Source organism: Epinephelus moara, chromosome 7 (genome assembly GCF_006386435.1).
Source record: "Epinephelus moara isolate mb chromosome 7, YSFRI_EMoa_1.0, whole genome shotgun sequence".
Classification (NCBI taxonomy): domain Eukaryota; kingdom Metazoa; phylum Chordata; class Actinopteri; order Perciformes; family Serranidae; genus Epinephelus; species Epinephelus moara.
The window spans coordinates 19,339,355-19,361,408 of NC_065512.1; the positions used below are offsets into that span (position 1 = coordinate 19,339,355).

At 40.0% G+C, this 22,054-nt stretch overlaps 1 protein-coding gene across 1 annotated transcript; it reads left to right on the forward strand.

The window, feature by feature from the left end:
- Positions 1 to 6,521: 6,521 nt before the first annotated feature.
- On the forward strand, positions 6,522 to 15,199 carry rpe (ribulose-5-phosphate-3-epimerase). Its single transcript, XM_050049017.1, has 8 exons — positions 6,522 to 6,627; positions 9,505 to 9,545; positions 11,742 to 11,905; positions 12,275 to 12,354; positions 12,466 to 12,605; positions 12,696 to 12,830; positions 14,465 to 14,551; positions 14,659 to 15,199. Exons 1-8 carry the CDS (start codon positions 6,597 to 6,599, stop codon positions 14,779 to 14,781), a joined length of 801 nt encoding a protein of 266 aa, XP_049904974.1. The 5' UTR covers positions 6,522 to 6,596; the 3' UTR covers positions 14,782 to 15,199.
- The last annotated feature ends 6,855 nt before the right edge of the window (positions 15,200 to 22,054 follow it).

The window sequence follows — 22,054 nt, forward strand, 5'->3', positions numbered from 1 at the left end:
CCTCATCACTGCTGATGCCGCACCAAACTGCCTGTCCATCTCACGCTCCATTTCACCTTCACTCGCGAACAAAACCCCAAGACATTTGAATTGCTTTTCTTTGGCGCAGTAACGCTCTCCCAACCCATAGGGGGCAATTCACCATTTTCCAGTCGACAACCATGGCCTCAGATTTGGAGTCGCTGACTCCCATCCCCACTGCAACACATCCCAGTGCGTGCTAAAAGTCACGGTCTGATGAAGCCAACAGAACCACATCATCTGCAAAGAACAGAGATGGAATTTTGAGGTCCCTAAACAGGGCACTTTCCACTTTCCTGCCCCAGGCTACACATTGAGATCCTGTCCATGAAAATCAGAAACAGAATCAGTGGCGAGGGACAACCCTGGCAGAGGCCAACACTCACTAAAAACATGACTTTGTGCCAAGTATACGGACACAGTTCTCACTTTGGTTATACATGGATCACATGGCTCACACCCCGCATTCCCACAGAATCCCCCACAGGTCTCCCGGGAACAGAATGACAACCTTATGTGTAACTAACTATTCCTTTGATCTACTAAAAGTTGATTTTGTTTGCAACTGCTTTATTGTGAGGGATTATTTTTCCTTAGTTAATTATTAGTTATATGATTTGTAACTACTCAAAATCTAAATGTTAAGCTTGTTTACAGGCAGAGGTTCACTGACTGCTTTCCTCCCCGTAGAGTTGTCCTGGTCAGATCCTAACAGAGGAGTGTTCTACCTCAAAGACAGGAAGAGAGAATGTCATGGAGAGTTAGTGTGTGTCTTAAACTTACATAACTGCATCTGGGTGCATCCCAGAATCCAATGTCCTGCAGTCAAAATCCCTAAACGAGGACAAGGATCTTGGAGAATTTCTTGATACAGCTCGATTCTTAAGCACTCTCCACGGTCGGTCCGACAGCTGTTTGAAACAGCAGATGGGGTCAGGATTCATACTCCCACACGAATCATGTGATAGTGATATTTCACACTTTGTTTTTTTTTTTTGTTTTTTTTTACAATTAAGTTATTTTCTCAAAAAGGCAGTGGACGCCCAGTGCCAAATGTTTTTTTTTTCCACAGCTGAGTAATGCTCTGCAGCTGATGTTTGTGTTGTATTCTTAGCACCACCAGCATGTCAACTCTTCCCAGCAGATGAGAGAATCCTTGTGATTCATAGTGCAGCCTGCACACAGACCAGCCTGCTCTCTGAGGAGTTTGGATAAATACTCTCATTTGTTGCCAGATTTGCTTTGTAATTCTTTAAGACTGTGTTCATAACGTGTGTGTGTCGTATATGTGTGTTTGAATATCAAAGCCAAGAAGCATCACAGAAAATTCAGATTTACCTTGGCTGAGACAAGCTGTTTAAAAAATATAGCTTAAAGCGCAAGATACCAAATACAGGAGTTTGAAGGGGGAAAAAAGCGATGTATTTATAAAAAATAAAATAAATAAAAATATCTCCGTCTAGTCCCAGAAAGCAATTTCATTAGAGCTGGATTTTCCGTTTTCATAAACCAAACCCCTGCACTCTAAAAGCACATGTTGTGAGGAAATATTAAAGCCTGCTGAGTTGTTTTTCAGCAGCCTTCTTGCATCCACAATCTCCAAATATTAAAGATTAAATCAGGTGGATTAGATTTTTTATGAAGTCAGGAGTTAAGCTTTGCTCACATGAACCTACCAGGTGGGCCACTGTTATTAAATCACTGAAATAAATTCCGAATAAATCTGTGTTTTTATTCTTCCATAACCTCATACTGTCATTTTGAAATGCCACCGGCGCCCCTGCGGTCACATTTCTGGCTCTTTGAAGTGACGCTTTGTCCTCCGTGAAGCACTAAATTATGACTGGTGGAAGGGTCCATTTCTCCCTAGAGGGGGTTTCCACAGGCCATTACTGTTCTATGTTGGCCTCTAGTGCACTGAAGTGTGCTGTGGTCAGGGTACCATAAAGCTGAGGTCATGTCAGAGAATATGCACCATGACACAAATTGATTTAATGCTGTTTAAATAATTGACACAAAGCTAATTATCCCGATGACACTAACAGATTTGGACATGCAGCAAGACAACATCTAACCGCAAAAGGAGGCTATTTTTAGGGGACCATCAATTGTTTTGTTTTTATGTACTTCTAATGGTGTGACGTACTGTGTGATATACAACAGATAATAAAAAAAAAAACACCCCAAATCCCACAGTCACAGACCAAGCAGCACAAATAAAGTGCACAGATTTTGTTTTCCTGGTTCAAACATCTCAGTTTAATGTGGTTAATGATTACAGGTCTGAGGGCCACACTGGGTCTTTGCAGCTGCTGCAGCATTTCCAGTGAGTGCATCATCATAATAAAAAGCCTTTCTACAACATCCAGCGAGAGTTCACAGATAATTGAATTACACGGTGGATTGGACCACTACTTCAACCTATAAAGTAGCACTTTACAAGATGTACAGACAGTCCAGCTGTGCTTGTTACTACTAATCCATCTTTCTCCATCTTTATTGATATTCTCAAAGGTGTCATTTACACTGGGGACACTGGGGACATGTCCCACCACTTTTTGAAAAGGTCAATTTTGTCCTCATCACTCAAAAATGCTCTGAAAAATTGCGTAGACCAATAAAGGTTAACTGACAAATGAAAAGAACAAAGAAATGTGCATTGTTCACACGGCCTACTGACTCTAAAATGGCGTGGAAAAATGTGCAAATGCAGCTCAGTAACTTCAGAAATTTCTTGACACAGATTCTTCTCATCCAAGTTTGACACATATGAGCTATTTAAGTCCACAGCCTAGTTGTTTGGAATGAATCTGATCGGATTTCGGCTGTCGGATTGGATCAAATCTTGAAAATGAGTTGTCCAAAAGAAAAACAGGATTCTGAAATCAGATCAGAAACAAGTATAGAAAGAGTAAGGAGGAGGAGGTATGGTTGTAACACTCTTTGTCTTAGTAACTCGCTGAATATTTGTGTTAGAGCTCTCAAATTCTTGTACAAAGTTCCCCCTATTTGTCCACAGTTGTGTCACAACCTGGGGTGAGTTTTACCAATAAGAGCGAAGAATTAAAAATTACACAGTTACAAAAAATTCACATAAAATCTGATACATACACTAAGAACCAATCACTGCAACAGTCTGACCCACTAACCTGTACCTATCAGATGCTTAGTACATCACATGGAGTGAGTCCAAAATAAAAGTCTGTTGCCTCCGTCAAGTCACCGGCCAAAACTCCTGCTGCGCATTAAAGACTTTTGGAGTGCTGTGATCACCCACGCAAGGCAGCTGTGTTGATCATCTTGTGTAATTTTGTCATTTCTTACAGTATCTGCTCAATGTCACATGGAGGACAGAGTATTCTTTGGGGACAGACTTTACTGTCTTTCTCTGCCTCGCCTGATCTGATGCAGAATGAAGTACGTGAGCAAGCATACCCCTGTCATTTTTCTCACCAACTCTCCTGGCATGCTGATAAAAGGAGTAACACATGTAGATAAAATGTGTTTAGTTGTCACTGACGTTGGTTGTAACACTTTTTTAAAAAGGTGTTACAACGCTCTCTGCCAGCCACTGTTTAGGTAGTTGTAGTGGTGGTTTAAAATAAGCACAGATGAAATGCCTCACATTTTACCCAAGCGATTCTCTAATCCAATATACCTTATGCTAATTTGAACAGTATCAATACTAATCAAAGTATAGACTTAGTCCCCAAAAAATTATTTTAGACGTAAAATGCATTATTTTGGTTGTAAACTCGGCACACCTTCTCACACAGCTATGAAATTTCACACGCAAGCTCAGTTAGGAAGTAGTCGTCTATCCTACCTACCATATCAGCTAATTTGGGGGGATTTTTCCTGCAGTTGTTCCTTAAAGTTGTGGTTTTTAGTTGCACTACCAATACATCTGCACTTACTTACTTAATGACTCACTCACTGAGATCACGTGGTCCAGTTATGTCCCTCTTATCTCGATCCAATTTAATGTCGCTTTGAAGTAAAAGCACTTAAGTAAGATGGATTAGCTGATCCTGGATAGAAAACCATGGGATGGATTTCCAAATGCAGATTATTCTGATCCAGATTAAATTTTTTGAACAACTGGGCCCAGGGGTTGATACAGTAATTAAGATAAATAAATGTATCATAAATGTGAATAGGTTATTTGCACCTTTAAAGAGGTAACTTCCCCAAACAAAAGACACAAAAGAGGAGGGAAGAGTAAATCATGCCTACATGCACGATGACTCAGCAAGGATACCATGAAATGAGAAAAGTTGTTCTACAGAAGAAGAAATATTTGAAATCAATACAGAATGCCTGAGAGCCTTACAGCACTGTTTTCATTACATTTTTATATTTTGAAGTGTTGCCTGACTCCTGAATTTGTGTTTTCCTTTACAAAGGCTAAAGGAAGACATTTCCACCATAAAGTGGTGCTTAAAAAATCCCCAGAAAACAGGATGGAGGACCCCCAGACATCAGACACATGTACCCCCCCCCCCCTGCTCATTTTGAAATGAAACCTATGCCCTTAGTGTTGGCCTACTGGTGCCATTTTGATGTGCTGTTTTTTTCCCAGTCCTGCCATAATTATCTACGCTGCCCCCCCTCCATCACAGTACCTAAAATCACATATGGATGAATTACTGAACTGTGCTACCAGGCACAGACCCAGGGGCCTAAAGTGTTAGGAGGCCCCCTGGCCTTCACTTGCAAAATGTCACTCAAATAAACAGGTACCGACGAGGAAATGACTCAAAATGACTACAAAGAGATACAAAGGAACTACAAAGAGACACAAAATGACCACACAGAGATGCGAAACGACCACAAAGACACACAATAATAGCCGACATAAACATACACAAGGACTAAAAAGACATGCACAACAATGAAAAAAAATAAAGTCTTTGTGTCTGGCTCCTGTGTTAGAGAGGTGGTGGGGCTCATGCATATCTATGCCCAAGGGCCCATTGTCTCATGATCCGCCCATGAAATCACATATTTTAAAAACCATCAAAAAATGTTTTTTCATCCAAGCCTTTATATTCCCACCACTTTTTAACACAACATGGCGCCTTGGACATCCTGACATCAATCAATGTTTGCGTGTAAGCATCCACATTGAAGGCCTGTGACACCCCACCAGCAGGAAAACAAACTTGATTGGTAGCATGAACCAGAGGGATTTATTTATAATTATCAGAGGGAGGTAGCACCCACCCCACCCTTCCCTTTCCACTTATGGACCCCGACCAGGACGACAAGGAAGCCCAGGAAGAGAGAGGCTTCAAGGACACATGTTCCACACTGTCCTCCTGGCCTTCACATGAAACTCCTTTATCGCTATCTGTTTGCTCAGGAGGCTAGAGTCAACTGCTGGCGGGAAGTGAGAGGAAGGTTTCAATCAAGATAATACATGAAAAGTTTGGAGTTGTACCAAGTCCTTAATAATCAACTACTGCAGAGGAATAAGAAAAAAACAGAGCAGGACTATTCCCATTCCTGTTCCTGCCTTCTATACATCAGAGGTTAAAGGTCACATTAACCTAACTTATCTAAGGTTACAGCTCACATAGGGCTCAATGTACACATCTTGAGGTGCACTTAAAGCGAACGCATGGAAATTCCATCCTATATGGAATCAACACACCATTTCCCCTGCAGATTAGCAGTTGAATAATACAAGAGGATGTTTTTCTGTACGTTGTTTTCAGTAGGCTCTCAAGTGGAACTGAACTCGCCATTTATTTACAAGATAATTCATTCGTAGAGGGTAAATGATGCACTTCAAAAGACTGTTAAACAAGTTCAAACATGTATAAGGCACGCTGCTGTGTGGCTGTTAATTAGCCACCTGCAAACGGCTAAATCTAAACCTCCAGGGACACAGTTGAAAGTGCAGATGAAGCCATATGCCAGCTTAGTGAAAATGTGCTAATATCTTGTGGGAACACTCTGAAAAATATAATTTAAAAGAATACTCTGAAAGAAAAATAAAAAAGTCACATTAATTAGTGGTTCAACATGCAGAACCTTGTAAAAATGGCAATGCCTGATACATTATGAAAATGAGCGCACACTTGTTTAGAAGACCGTGAATGGAATTGATTAGTCTTCAACTTTTCAACAAGAGACATGTTTTAATTGTCTTCACAGATGACTGAGATGCAGGAACGCATGTAACAAGAAATCTTTCATCCACAAGCTCATTAGGACCGCAGGCCATAGCATATGTACAGTGCATACACGCACTTAAGGATTTTGATTATTCAAATAAATTCTTTAAGTCTCAGCCATCAAACCTAAAGGGGCCCATATACCTCTTGTAAATAACCTTTGTCATGCTCTATTACAGTCATACATTTGCTTTTATTGAGTTGAAGTCATAGACTGTGTAAAAAGGTTGAAGGTTGAAGTGTAAAGACGTGCTCTTATTTTGAAAGGTAAAAGCCAGGAAGTGACATTGCAAAAGCGGGTGCTCTTATTTTGAAAGGGATTGTTGCCGGAAGTGGGAGAAAAACCGAACAGGTGTTGTGTACAGCGTAAATACAGATTCACAACGACAGTAAATGTGTAGCACCTGGCTCATAAGGGCACAAGGTTTGTCTATATTTTATTTTATAATGTGTTTAATATTGTGTGGCTTTATAATTCTATTTTAATAGTTTTCTATGAGTTTAAATGAGCATGTGTGGGGTGGAAAAATGCTACGTTGCTGTTAGCCCAGTGTGCATAAAGTTAGTTATGACATGGACCATCAGTTAGAGAAGCAGACAGTTAATCAGCTGGGGATGCTATGCCTCTATAGTATGATGAGATGATATGAAACAGGCAAGACTTTAAAGGTCCAGTGTGAAGTATATAGGGGGATATATTGGCATAAAATATAATGTAATAATAAGTATGTTTTCTTTAGTGTATATATACACTAAGGCTTATTTATTTTTCGAATATATTCGCCTGAAAATAAGAATCACTGTGTTTTCATTACCTTGAAATGAGCTGTTTGTAGTCCTTGGACTCCACCATGTTGCAGCACCATGTTTCTACAGTAGTCCAGGAGGGACAAACCAAACACTGGCTCTATTTAGGGCCTTTCAGGTTTTCCTCATTTTCACATCAGCCAGTGCAGTAAGCAGCCCCTCTAGGATGAGCTGCACAGCTTTGGAGAAACACTGACTTGTAATGTGAAACTGCTTTATTCAGTATTTTTTACAGTTCGTAATCACCAGAAGCCTGTACTAAGAAGCAGGATTTGGAGTTAGCGAGGTAACGTAAAGGTCAACTAAGTGTTCTCAGTACTACCAAGCTGGTTCTCCTTATACTGGAATAAATCACCGTGGTTACTTATGCTGAACAGCTAACCTGCTCCAGAGTAAGTTAACTTCAGAATATCGGATCAAAACCTGTCAACACCTCGACCTCTGACCAATCAGATCACTGAAGAAAAAAGTATCCATGAAGAGAGTAACCTATGTTGTTATTGGTCAGGAGAATCATGTCATTGTTCCAGGGCTCTATTTCCACTGGTTTTAAAACAGAGCTTCTAATAAACAGAGAGATCGTTTGCATCACTAAGAACGTGATTTGAACTTGTGCAAAGTTTACTTCAGTCTGCAGCAATTGCTGACAGTGCTGCTACTTTTACACTCTGATTCATCACTGCAGCTCAAAATAACAAGACACCTACATGATGAGAACTACGATAAAACAGATAATATTTTACAAGTAAAATAATCCACACACTGTTAAGTGGCTCCCATTATTATAAATGCTACATTTCAGTCAGACAGACCTCATCAGTCGTTAATGAGGCTACTTTTCTACCGTTTCCTTCAGTAGCAGAAACAGTCTGGCATTAAGGGTTCATGTGATATGTCCATTATCATATAACTAAACAGCAAAAAATACTCGATACTAATGTCACATATAGCTCAGTGACCCCTCTTAAAGCCGCTAACTTGTACATATTGCTCATTTAAGTCAATCCACAATTTATGGTTGGTGAATTAACTATACAACCGTAATGGCTTTATACATAAGGTGCAGCAACTCAAAATGTCAAAGGTTTTGTCTGAGATTAATGTTATTACTCATAGTCTTCTGATATTGTACATATAGTATGTCATCAGGCAGCTATGTGAATATATGTGACAGGTCAGCAGTGGTACAACACTGGTTTGTCTGTCTTCTTAAACTGAGAATATGTCAACGTTGAGCAATAGAGAACAGCTTGACAGCATCCTGAAAAGTAGTGCGAGTCACATTCCTGAGCTGCACTAAACCAAAAAAGGTGTCTTTAATGGGGACCTCCTGTAAGCACAGGCCTTTGGTTGACTGAAATGATGTGCTGGGTGTTGGAGCTGTTTACAGTAAAGGTGAAGAATGTGCCTCAGTGTCAGCTGCCGGAGAAAGAATGACCCCTCTTAAAGTCAAAACACCAATGCATCAACCAGGCTGGTGCAGTGCATCAACCTTGAGTGCAGCCTCTGTGGAAATATGGACTCTTTAAGCACTCAGAAATGTTTTGTTGTGCTCAAAATATTGTTTTAGTTATCTTAGTTAAAAGATAGTTGTTTACTGAGCTGTAGTGAATCTTTCTCGGACCCCTCCATCAACTCTGCTCGCAAGAATCAGAGACACCATGAAGGACTTTACACTGACAGACTTATAAAACTCAGCAGCTATGGCAGAGGTCCACAAAACGACCGTCAAGCCTGAAGCTTTTTTTACTACCTTCCGCAGAGACTCTTGAGGCCCCGCTTCTTTGTGCAGCCAACTCACTCTGACTCAACCCCACTCAAAAATCCCATATATCATCCTCCTGTCTGCCTGAGTGCACCATGCCACCGATGTTTCCGTCATTGCCGCAGTGAATGCGAAACGTGGGTAAAACTCGTAAATGTCAGATTCTGTTTAGCCAATCTGGGTATATGAGCGTGTGGCTCTTTGTGGGCTGAGCCTCGGCAGAGTGGCTTTTTTAAAAAACCTCTGCCATCTGCTTCTTATAAATCACGACAACGTACACACTCATCTGAAAAATATTCATACCATTTTGTTGGACTGTGCTCAAGATGATGAAGGTGACACACAAATCAGACAAGGAAGAATAACTATAACTAAAGTGCACTAAAGATACTGCGAATGTTATCCCTGAAGAGCTATCATAACACCAAATGTAAGAGATACAATGCCATAAAGTAGTAGAGGATTACATTATATTATGCAGATATTATGAGACATGCGGGACTAATTAAAACTATCATATATTATGTGGAAGCTGCACACACACTTGTGCTCACTAACCATACCTTAGACATCACGTTGAATTTGATGTACCAGGCAAGCAATGACGGGTGAAATAATTAATGTGATAAGTTATGTTGCATGTAATTGGATTATTAAGGATTAAAGTTTTTTATTACTAAATTCTGTCTTACTCAAAATCTATTTGCTTGTTTTTCTGTTTTGGTCAAGCCTCTATCAGGTCACATGGGACATTAAAGGCTTTTCCGATGGTAAGAGTCCTACTAATCTTTTTTATATTTCTGCAAAAGACTTTTTTTTCTTTTGAGGAATAGATTCATCACAGCTCTTTGGCAGACAATAGTAACCCTGCAGGCTAACCTGCTCTCCATCCATCCAGCTGCTTGAATCAATAAAAGCTCTTTTTCTAAAGCCCAGACAACTTTATATTATTAAGTACCTGTGTCCTCCAAGCACCGAGTGTGAAAAATATTTTCTACCACAGGGCTATTAAACTATCTATCTGGCCACACTGACAGAGACGCTACTTATATTATCAGCGGAGGCACAGCAGAATGACGGAGACAGATGGAGGGCTGACAAGACGTCTGTGAAATCTCAGAGAAATATTAAAACGTGAAACCAATAACCGGAGACAGAGAGAAAATGGAAGCAGAGAATGTGCAGAATAATTTTAGAAAGGGTTTGAAAGGCTACCTTTTGCCCCATTTAATAAACTCTGTCCCACATTGCTTCACAGTGTGTCCTAAATAATGCAATACACTAATTACAAAACTGTGTCCCATTTTACAAAACAAATTATCCTTAAAAAAAAAAGGCTGAAAGGAATCTGTGTTTTAGGCTGTATTCCCAGATTTTTTTGTTATGACTCCTCTGCCATTATTCTTTTTTAAATAAGAAATGCAGTTTGCAGGAATGTGTTGCAGCTAATCATTGTATGCAGGGGATAAAAACGTTACAGTACAATAAAAGTCTAATAAGTTCTAACACCGTTTTTGCACAGAGGAGAGGCAAACTGAACGGAGATTTTATTACTATAATCTTCTCCTCAATCAACACCCAGCCATTCAAATTAAATCCACTGTGAAAGGCTGAGATGCAGGGTCATTACCCATATGAGCTTTGCGCCATCTAGCGTGAACAAGTAGGTATTATTTTATTTTAAAGGCGGAAGTATGAGGCCAGAGTTAGAGTTGTGTGAAGTTACCAACAGGCACATAGACGGAGACCGGAAGTGAGGAAATCTCGTGTTAGTAAACGTAGTTTTGAGGCTGTAGGACAAAAAAAATATTGGAAGTGTTTTCCAGAATTATTAACAAATTTTAATTGAAATGATTTGGTTGACCCAAACGATAGTAGAAGCTGTTTTTATTGTTTTTTGTCATCCTTAAAAATACGTGCATTGAGGATGGATGATTTTTCTAAATTGTAGACATTATTATTAATAATAATCAAAACGATAATTATAGTTGTTATCGTTATGCCATATTTATATTATTTTACTTTAAAGCACTGCTATCATAACATGACCATGTATAGATAGACAACTGCATGAAAAGACAGTTACATATTTATTAGTATTTTCCAAAGATGATATATTATGAAAGTAATAATCATGATTTATTATTATTAATTATATTAATATTATTATTATTATTATCATTGTTATATGGTCATTATTATTGCCATAATTGTTTAATTAAAAAAAAATATATATTTTACAGCAGTTATTATAACATGTATATAAAGACAACTGCATGAAAAGACAGTTACATGTTTATTNTTATTAATTATATTAATATTATTATTATTATCATTGTTATATGGTCATTATTATTGCCATAATTGTTTAATTAAATATATATATATATTTTACAGCAGTTATTATAACATGTATATAAAGACAACTGCATGAAAAGACAGTTACATGTTTATTAATTTTTCCAAAGACTATATATTATTAAATAATAATAATAATAACAATATATTTGTATTATTAATTATATTATTAATATTATTATTCATAATAATAATAATAATAATAATTATTATTATTATCATTGACTTATTGTCATTATTATTGCCATGATTGTTTAATCTAATGTAATTTTTTATTTTATTTTATTTTAAAGCATTGTTATAACATGACGACCATGTATATAAAGACAACTGCATGAAAAGACAGTCACATATTTATTCATTTATTCTAAATACTATATTACAAAAAGTAAATCTTAAAATATCATGACCTCCCTTTGCCTTTATTGTAAACTTGGCATGTAATCCTTCATATTTTTAATAGCCACGTTAGCATTTGTATATTTTACGTGACTACACGTTTGTCGTTAGGAATTATATCGTGTTTTGTTGCTGCTTGCGGCTTTTATTTTGAAGGTCTCCAGCGGAAGTTGTACTCTCTGTTGTGGTTAACGTGTGTTACCTTCCAGCTGGCTTCCAGGCTGCATGCGGACAGTAGCAGCAGTGACAGCATGGCTTACAGTGCAAAGATCGGCCCGTCCATCCTGAGCAGCGACCTGTCCTGTCTGGGCAGCGAGTGTGTGCGGATGATGGAGTGCGGAGCGGACTACCTGCACCTGGACGTCATGGACGGGTCAGTTTAACGTTAACACTTAGTGAACACAAGCTAGCATGCTAACGGCTAGCAAGCCTATTGGAAGTTCAGTGTGTGGAGGCTAAAGTTGGCTAACATCAACAAGCTAAGCTAGCTTGCCAGAAGTTAAGATGGGGAAGCCGGTGTTTGTGTAACTGGATTTATCTGGCTTAAGTGTCAGTGGGGAAGCTTTTAATACGTAAAGGTGTCCAACGTTAAAATGTCTTCCAAGTCTTAGCAGCACACTTCCTCCTTCTGCCTGTTTGTTTAGCAACTGATTACCTTCCTCTTGTGCAAGATGTTTGTTTGCAGCAAGACGAGATAATTTCATCACAGCTGCAAGTTAAATGTCTTTGTTTCCTCTTTCAGGCACTTTGTCCCCAACCTCACATTTGGACACCCCATGGTAGAGTGCCTGAGGAAGTCAGTAGGCCAGGACCCTTTCTTTGGTGAGGGAAGACCCATCCCTGAACATATGCTACACTTGTGCAGTTATCCTGTTATATTGAATCATGAATGCCTCTGCTATGTGCAGTAATGTGACGGTGTCTATGTTGCAGACATGCACATGATGGTGTCTCGGCCGGAGCAGTGGGTGAAGCCCATGGCTGCAGCAGGTGCCAACCAGTACACATTCCACATAGAGTCCACCACCAACCCTGGAAACCTCATCAAGGAGATTAGAGAGAGCGGGATGAAGGTGAGGAAGTAATGCTAGCAGTAGCAACACACATATGCTCTGTAGCGACTGTATTTTCTTTTCTCTGTATACTAACACTGAGTTTTGCAGGTGGGTTTGGCCATTAAGCCTGGCACTACTGTTGAAGAGCTCGCTCCCTGGGCTAACCAGATTGACATGGCGCTGGTTATGACTGTCGAACCTGGCTTTGGAGGGCAGAAGTTCATGGAGGACATGATGCCCAAGGTAAGGACAAACTGCAGGAAGAGGAAGAAAACAGTAGGAACCTTACACTTGACACCAACTAGGCTTCAAAGTTTATCTCACAGTTTGATTCAGTGGTGTTGATGGGTCAGAAGTCGGAAGTGGGAATGACGTCACTTCCGAGTTGACAACATTTTTTGCATTCTAGTTGACAACGGTCGGAAAAAAACATGGACGCCTGCGAGAAAGCCTTTGTTGCCCTTGCCCTACAGCTTCAAAACCATCATGCACTCCGACTGATGAACGCCGCAGATGAGGCTGACCTAATGTAAAACAAATAGGATAAAATTGCTATAAACAGTACTTTAGCAGAGTGTTTACTCACTATGTATGTGACCGGCAGCCATTTTGAATTCGTAAGTCGGGGTTGATGCAGTTGCTCCGAGTTTCCGAGTTGGAAATCCAATCTCAGGGTGCGTTCGAGTTTAAAACTTCCGACTGGGAACCAGGAATTTCCAACCTCCGAGTACAAATCGAACGCACCATGAGACATGAGATACACACTAGGGTGTCTGCAGGTCCTTAACAAGTCTTTAAATGTCTTAAATTAAAAGTCAAATAGTCACAAACAGTTTTATCTTATTTCATTTATCCATCTTTTAATTTCACTGTCAAAATGAGTCAATCTCTTCTGCGTTCAAGTCCACATTTCTGATGTTTGAAATCTTTAAACCAGCCCTGAACCTACACTTTATTTTTACCTCATACTTGCACCTACCTGTTGGCAAACTGTAGTTTAGCTCAACTCACTGGAATAACCACATTCCTTCATAAAACCACATATCTATTACTTACCTTTATACTGTCAAAGCTTCAACAAGGAAAAGATAATCTCTAAAAAAAAACAGTCTTAAATTTGGTTAAAGAATATCTTAAATGTTTTAAAAACCATTAAAGTTAAGTGTCTTCAGTGTAGACACACACATTTAAAGTTAGATAAATCAAAAGTATGGCAATATTTTTGCTTTTCTGTAATAAACACCATATCACAAACAATGGTAACAGAAGAGCACGGACTAAATGTGCAACGCATTGACAAAAATACAGGAGTTTGTACACTGTGCAAAAAAATTGTGCCTTGTGTTAACTGGGAACATAACAAGCAGTCTTTCACAGTGGTGCAGAAAACATAAACAAGTTGACCTTTGTGAGAAAAAGAAATTACTGGCCGATTCTCTTTGAGCTGCCGCAGATCTGTGCTCCATTCATTAAATCTTAAACAGTTGTTGTCGGGGGAGGGAGGTTACGCAAGCGCTAGGTGAAGTTTTGACTTTCTCAGTGATGTGAGGCTCAAGTTTCACACAAGTTTCTGCTAAACCACAGAAGCAGACACAATTTTGTACCAAATAAGGCTGAGTTCAGTTTAAGTGCTCTGTTCTCTGCATGTCTCTTTTTAGCACAAGTCTGTTAGATGTCATTTAAATTTCTGTAACAGCCCTTGTTCATCAAAGCGTTATAATTTTGTCTGACTGGCATCTGAATTTAGTCCAAGATGTTTCTGATTTAACCTGCAGCAGTGTGTTTCTTTTTGCAGTCCTGCTATTATCTGAAAAGTGTGTCATAGATAAGGTCGTCTGCAGGTTTCGAACTCTCTTTATTTCTGTGCATGTGTCCAGGTGAGCTGGTTGAGGAGTCAGTTCCCATCGTTAGACATCGAAGTCGACGGAGGAGTCGGCCCTGACACCATTCACAAATGTGCAGAGGTAAGGAATACATACACAAACATCACTGTAGTAAAACAAACACCTTAAATCCAGTTTTGCGAGTTGCTTTGACAGTTAGTGTGTGTTTGTGTTTGTGTTTGCTGCAGGCAGGAGCCAACATGATCGTGTCAGGCAGCGCTGTTATAGGCAGCGACGACCCCCGCTCCGTCATCGCTCTCCTGCGCACCGTGGTGGCCGAAGCAATCCAGAAACGCTCGCTGGACCGCTGAGACGTCCTCTCTGTGACGCCCTCTCTGTGACGCCCTACCCGCCCGTCCCAGCAACACAGCAGCCAGCGGAACAGACTTAATACGGACATTTCTGGGGTCAAGGTCACGGGTCACGGTGAGAGCAGAAGGCTGATTGCCAAATCCAAATCACTTTGACGTGAGTGAAGCTGCACCGTGCCTCTACAAAAGTTTCAGAACCTCATCCTGTCCTGCCACACTCTCCGAACAGTTAACTCGCAGTGAGTCTCATCTCCACACGGCAACAACCCCGTCAAGACTGGAGCTGAGGTCCTGCTGATTTCACATCTGTAAACATTCCTGAATTTTGTTTGACACTGTAACCAACACTACGAGTTAAGTATGAATTAAATGTCTTGTAAGTCATTTTCTGACTTCCATTTGAAATCCTGTCTCATCAGATCTGTTTCGGCTTTTTACTGTTTCGTTGAAATGAACCGTTCACAACCTGCTGCCGCACCGAGCATAAGTAATGGACACTTCTAAATTCCAGAGGATTTGGTATTGCAGAATAAAAAGACTCCAGTTAATTTAAGTGTGGATTCTTCAGTTTGCCCTTGAGAGTGGTTCATAGCACCAAACTGGGGAAAAAAGACTTGGCAGACCTATTAATTAAACTTACGGAGTTAAACCCAATTCTGGCAAAGGCAGTACACTCTCCTACAGATTCTTACAGATGTGGTGTTGCACTTACCATTCAGTCTTTTTATATTAAAATCTATCCTTTGTAATGATAGCTTTTTGAAAGGGAGGCATGAAATATTTTGTGATAATGAAATACATCTGCATGATTTTAAGCATTTCTAAACCATTAAAAACAATCATTAAATTTTTAAAACATAACCTTAAGTGAAAGCAGAAGATATGTAAGTATAAAGTAAACATAATTAATATTTAATCTCCAAGTATATAAAATGCAGTGGTGGAATGTACACCTACTCAAGTATTGAACTTAATTACAATTTTTAGGTACTTGTATGAAGCATTTAGTATTTCCATTTTTCAGGGAAAATAGTGTACTTTCACACCATTACATTTATTTGACAGCTGCTACTTAGCAGAATAAGATTGTACATTGCAAACTAGTATTTAGAAAATGATGCATTGTTGTATTAAATTACCCTGGGGCTTGAGGCGCCTAGTAGCTCAGTGGGTAGAATGGGCGTCCCACCTACATAGGCAGTGTTGTGGGTTTGATTCCAACCTACGGCCCTTTACTGCATGTCATCCCCTCTCTGTCCCCTTTTACGCTTAATCTGTCCTGTTGAGTAAAGTCAAAAAAGACCCTGGGGTGGCAGCAGCTCAGTCTGTTGGGATTTGGTTTTGTACCCCTGGAGGGTCGCCGGATCAAATCCCTATACAGACCAGGAAAAGAGTGTGAGCTGGCAGCTGGGAAGGTGCCAGTTCACCCCCTTGGCACTTTCGACGTATCCTTGAGCAAGGCACCGAACCCCCAAAGTGCTCCAGGGGCGCCATGTTATGGATGAATCTGCGCTACCCCTCTGCCAAATTGCATGTGTGTGTTGTGTGTGATAAAAGGGATATGCAAAAGTCACATTTAACCCTTTGAAACCCAGAGCAACGTCACTTTTCTTGTGCTGCTTTTAGACGCCTTTCGTAAGTATTTAAACCTTTGAACCCTGAGCACATCGGTGCAATTTTTTTCAGAAACATGGGGGAAAAAGGCAATGAACAACGTGTTAAGAAATGTTCCACAAATTGCAAAAAAAAAAATAGATTTATAGAATTTTTTAAAATTATGGATTAAAGAAAAAACACTTGGGAAAAACTATAATTACCATTATCATATATTTAAAATTATGTTACAGAATTATTATAATTTTTAAGCTCTTTTTCAAGGTCATTTCCTTGTTTGTTTGTTTGTTTTTAACTTTCTTTTTACTCATTTTTTTTAAACTAGTTTTCTAAATTTCTTAATCTCAATTTGCTGTTACTTTAGGTAATTTTTTCTTTTTTTTTCATTCCCTTCTTGCCATGTTTGTGAAAGAAACCAGGCCAATTAGCTCAGGTTTCAAAGGGTTAAACTGCCAACTGCCTTGTGTGGATTGACAAAGAAATTAAATTAAATTAATTAAATTACCCAACAGTACATAAAGCGTTAAAATTAGCTTCACTTTGACAGAACACATCAGTAAGAGGCTACTTAACACATAATCAGTGATAACACTCCAATAATATAATCTATAACAGAACACTACCAGGGGCTTTTTTTCAGTTTGAATTAATTCTTACTTTTACTTTTAATGTTGAACTTTACTTAAAATATACATACATGCTTTTTTTTATACATTAGATGGTGAGTCTGGACAAAAATCCCTTATATCTAGTGGGATTCCATGTCAGTGTAAAAAAATTATATAATTAAATTTTAAGCATGTATTCTTTAATTTCTAAACGTGAACAAACACTTTACACAGCTCCAGATTAGATGCTGTAATCTATAATGCATTCAATTCCGGCGTGTGAACAGCGCCACTAACAGCGCAGCAGAGGATTGACTACAGAATGAGCAGAGACCACTGCAGAGCGAGAAAATCTCTGCTGAGGAAATGCTTTTGGCAGAATTATTTGAAACATAAGTGTGCTGTCTGTAAACAGCACTGTTGCCCTTCTCTCAGAAACTCACCATCTGGCCAATTTAAATAAATGCATTAATAAAAGTTTTCTGTTAATCATGTGAATCGAGTGCAGTTGTGGCGCCACTGACCATTTAATTGGAATAGAAAGAAATGCAGGTTTGTGAGCAGGATGCGTTTCAGGGACGAGCTACATGATATTGCTGTAAGTGCCTCATGAGACGTATTTTATCGGGATGTTTATTTTATATGTTTCTGTCATAAATTCATGATTATTTTACTTCGTACAGCCATTAAAAAATGAATAAATGAGATGTTAAAAGGGTAACATTAGTTTAAAAAAAAGTCCTAAATGGCTTAAAGATGTAGTGCTCTCAATGTAAGGTTTAGTCTAATGGCTCACATGACTAAAGTCTGGCTAAGGGCATAACTGTGGCATTATGGGTAAGAATCAATGTGCAGTGGAAAGACATACGGCCCTCAAATAACCTTATTCTGCACATGGTCCAAGAGGCGCACACGGTGTATAATGCAGGGCTGTAGTCAACCAAAAAAAATCTTGATCGACTGAAATTTGACCCACTCTGAACCAACTGATAGGCTGATGACAAAAAAATAATGTGCACGTCATCACTAGATTAACGATCTTACTTTGGTGGACTAATGGCCGTATGAAAGTAACCCTAGTGACTGTCTGACCAATGAAACTTTGGTTGGGCAAGAGCATATCGACCAACCAGTCGTCCAACCACCTTCATTTCACAATGTCTGCTGACGTAAGAGACAGAGAGAGACACACACAAACTAAACCTTCAAAAGACATTTGTGTGACGTGTGTCCATTATTTCGTAAGACATTTGTTGAGCCGCTGTGATGCAGAACGCGTTTCCTGTGGACCCCCAGAAAGACTAAAGACACGTCTGCAGCATCTCTCATCTCTTTGTGTGCTGAAAGAATTCCTCCTGTCAATGAGAATCACCCATGACATACTTCCAACTGCAAGCAGCTCGCTCTTAATAATGCAGCATATGTCTTGGAGGCAATTCGCAGACCGGTTGAAATATTGATGCCTTAAATCTGTATTTTCACTTCAATGTCATATATAATGGCAGATAATGTCATCATCTTTGCTCATCCCCTCATTGTATGCATGTTGGAGAGGTCCATATAGAGTGTGCGCATGTGACAAGGGAGTTTGTGTATAATGCATGCGTTTGTACATCATGAGGGAATCTCCTGTTACAGATTTGTGTTCTAATAGATGGTGACAGGCGTTTTGTATGCCAGTGTCACTGCCGCCTCGCAAAGACAGGGACACGATTCAGTGTGAGGGAACAGTCAGCACCTACACATGCTCCACACTCCTTAAGCCATGTCGTAGTCTCATTATCGGTTAATTGACAGCTTCTCTCTCCAGATTACCTTGCACTGTTTACACACTGTTTGTTGATTTATGATGAAACTATAAATGCAGACAGAGAAATATGAGCAGCAGCGGTCGCGACAATGAAAGGGTAAGCGTAGAGGGAACGCTCATACAGCAAGAGACAGACATGTCTCACATGCTGGGCCCTTACTTATACATCAAAGTCACTCATGAGAGACTTTCTGCTCTGGTGCCATGACAACCATATCCACAGGTACCGCCATTTGCGGTTAAAAGCAGTAATAGATTGGGGGTGGCAGGGACAGGGAGTATTGAATGGTCAGGTAACCATCGGCACTTTGCCATTGCTTCTGATCACGTGTGTTAATTGCCTGCGCGCACACACACACACACACACACACACACACACACACACAGGGAAAGGCAGAAAGACGGAGAGAAAGTGAAAGCAGATATTGAAAGCGCAGAAAAGATTTTACACCAAAAATGAGTCAGCCATCACGTAGAGCTTTTGATCTTCACTGCACTGCCATGAGGGAATGTCTCAGTCCAACCCAACTGCCAGAATAAATGTTGGTATTGTAGACTTCTGCAAACCATGGTTATGTAACATTTGTTATGTCCTGGATATGGTGCAACTTGACGTTTCCTTACATTTCAACAGTGCTGTGGTTAACGTGACAATGTTTAGGAACAAAAAAACACTTGATTATGGTTAGAAAAAGATATCTGGGCTTAAAATACCTGGTGCTGGTGACACAGCCACTGCTGGAAATGCTGCCAATGTCTCACTACAAAAATACCCACTTTTAGTGCACAATTGCTGCTGGAAATACTGCTGATGTCTGGCAAAAAATACCCAGTTTGGTAGCACAATCATGGCCAGAAATGCTGTAGGTGTCTTGCTAATAAACAATCACTTCTGGTGTCACAGTCGTTGCTGGAAATGCTGCCAATGTCTCACTACAAAAATACCCGTTTTGGTGGCAAAATCAAAGCTGGAAATGCTACTGATGTCACACTATAAAACGCCCACTGTCAGTGGTGTAACTATCGCTGGAAATGCTGCAGATGTCTCACTAAAAAAACAACCACTTTTTGTAACACAATCATCACTGGAAATGACGTATGTCTCGCTAGAAATCGACTGATTTGGTGTCACGATCACTGCTAAAAATGTCACCAATGTCTTGCTTAAAAACACCCAATTTTAGCAGCACAATCATGGCTGGAAATGCTGCTGATGTCTTGCTAAAAAACGTCTGCTGTTGGTGGTAAAATCGCCGCTGGAAACGCAGCTGATGTCTCACAAAAAAAAAAAAAAAACTTGATTGTCGCTGGAAATGATGCAGATGTCTCTCTAAAAAATGGTTTTGGTGTCACAATAGTGGATAGAAATGCCACCAATGTCTTGCTAAAAACACCCAATTTTAGTAGCACAATCATTACTGGAAATGCTGCCAATGTCAAATAAAAAAACAAACAAACAAAAAACACCTGCTTTTGATGTCACAATTCTAACTATAAATGGGGCCAATGTCACACTAAAAAACAACCTGTTATGTTGTTTGTTGGTTTACGACAGTGGTATGCAGCTTGGTAGGCGTCTCACTTAGGTGTCACACCATCCACCATCCCCTCCTCGTCCTGATGACAAAGTCAGCTCATATACATGTAATCAGGGCTGTGTCACTTTAGAAATGGTTGCGGAAACATACAGCACCAACGTTGTCTTGTGGCGACTCAGCTGTTCAGTCCCACGCAGAGGTGGTATGCAGACTTCAATAGACTGTACAACCACACATGAAGGCGGTCAGATCATCAAAGCGTAGGTCCCTCCAAAGGCCATTTTGATGGTCTGCGGGGCTACTACTCACCTACAGGAGCATACACTGCTGCGTGGAGCAGCTGTCTGATAGGTGTAAAATCCACCTCTAGATAATTTACACCCGGGGCTCAAGAATTCTGGTCCCAGTATCTTTAACCAGATCCATGATCATGAGGGATAAATCACTGAATAAGGAACCCTTGTATATTACACGCTGTCAAATATTCAACAGGCTCATCCTACGATACTGTTTGAAGTAGCTGTTTGTCCCTGGGGAACATGGTTTTTACATTTCCTTTTTCTCTCTCTCTCTCTTTCTCTCTCTCTCTCCTGCACTTTCTGCTGCCATTCATTTTGTTCCATCTATTCCCTCCTGCTTTCTCGTTGCCTCCGTGACTCACCCCCCCCCCCCTTTCTGGGATCATTATATAGTAGAATTATATCTTTCTACTTCTCTCCTCATCTTGAGCACTAAAGGCACATTAGTGAACTCGCATTGCCTTCTGCTGCTCATTCATAATTACTTGGCTTCCCACAGGAGAACAAGATGCACATCGCTGATTAGCTTGCTGTTGTTACCACCTTTACTTATGCATAAAGGACTCATCTGATTGAGTGTGCATAGTCTTAATAATAATAATTAAAAAAACTCGCTTAGAATAATAATACAAAACGTCTCTTTCCTTTGCCCTGCAGGTGGGCGACTGCACAGTATATACTGGACCTACTGTACGATGGATAACTGAGCTGTGATCCACAGAAGAGGGCGCAGTGTGAAATGTCAGCTAACTGCCCTGCTGCTTCTCAGCACCCGTTTACTATACTGCTGTCTAAAATCCCCAAAGGCAACTGTGGTGCTTATAATATGAGCTTATATTTTCCTACAGATGGTAATTATTCATTTGCTTGTGTGGATCTCTCACTATATAGCCACAGCTTTGCATGCTTAGCAGCTGAAGGATGGATTCAAGGAAAAGAAAGCCACTACTCCATCCTCTTACACTATATCAAAGCCATGTTTTTAACAATGTGGCTCTAGGGATGTAAATGTTGGGCGGTCCACCACTTGGGTCCAGGCTAAAATATCTCAACATCTGTTGGATGGATTGCAAGTAATTTGTTGCAGAGACATTAAAGCTACAGCTGCTAGCTGAGACTGTCGGTGGCATTAGCTAGAATTAGACAGTGGCATGACAGCAACTACCAATCACAGCCGAGGATTCCATAAAGCCATGTTCACATTACACAATTTTCACCGCGATTTTGACATCACAGAAGATCTTGAGAGCCACCTTGGGTCGGACGTGAGTCGGCAGATAGTCTGCCACGACGAGTCCTCATGTGTGAACAAGCCTACGAGCAAGTCGCCCCCTCGTCTGCGACTGGGACTGGATATCTGGCATGCTAGAAAACTGGAGAAGGCTGACACGACTGACAAAGAGC

Coding starts and splice junctions, on each gene's coding strand:
- rpe (XM_050049017.1), top strand. CDS start 6,597: ATGTGTAGCACCTGGCTCATAAGGGCACAAG. Junction 6,628..9,504: donor CTGGCTCATAAGGGCACAAG/GTTTGTCTATAT, acceptor GTTTTGGTCAAG/CCTCTATCAGGTCACATGGG. Junction 11,906..12,274: donor CACCTGGACGTCATGGACGG/GTCAGTTTAACG, acceptor TTCCTCTTTCAG/GCACTTTGTCCCCAACCTCA.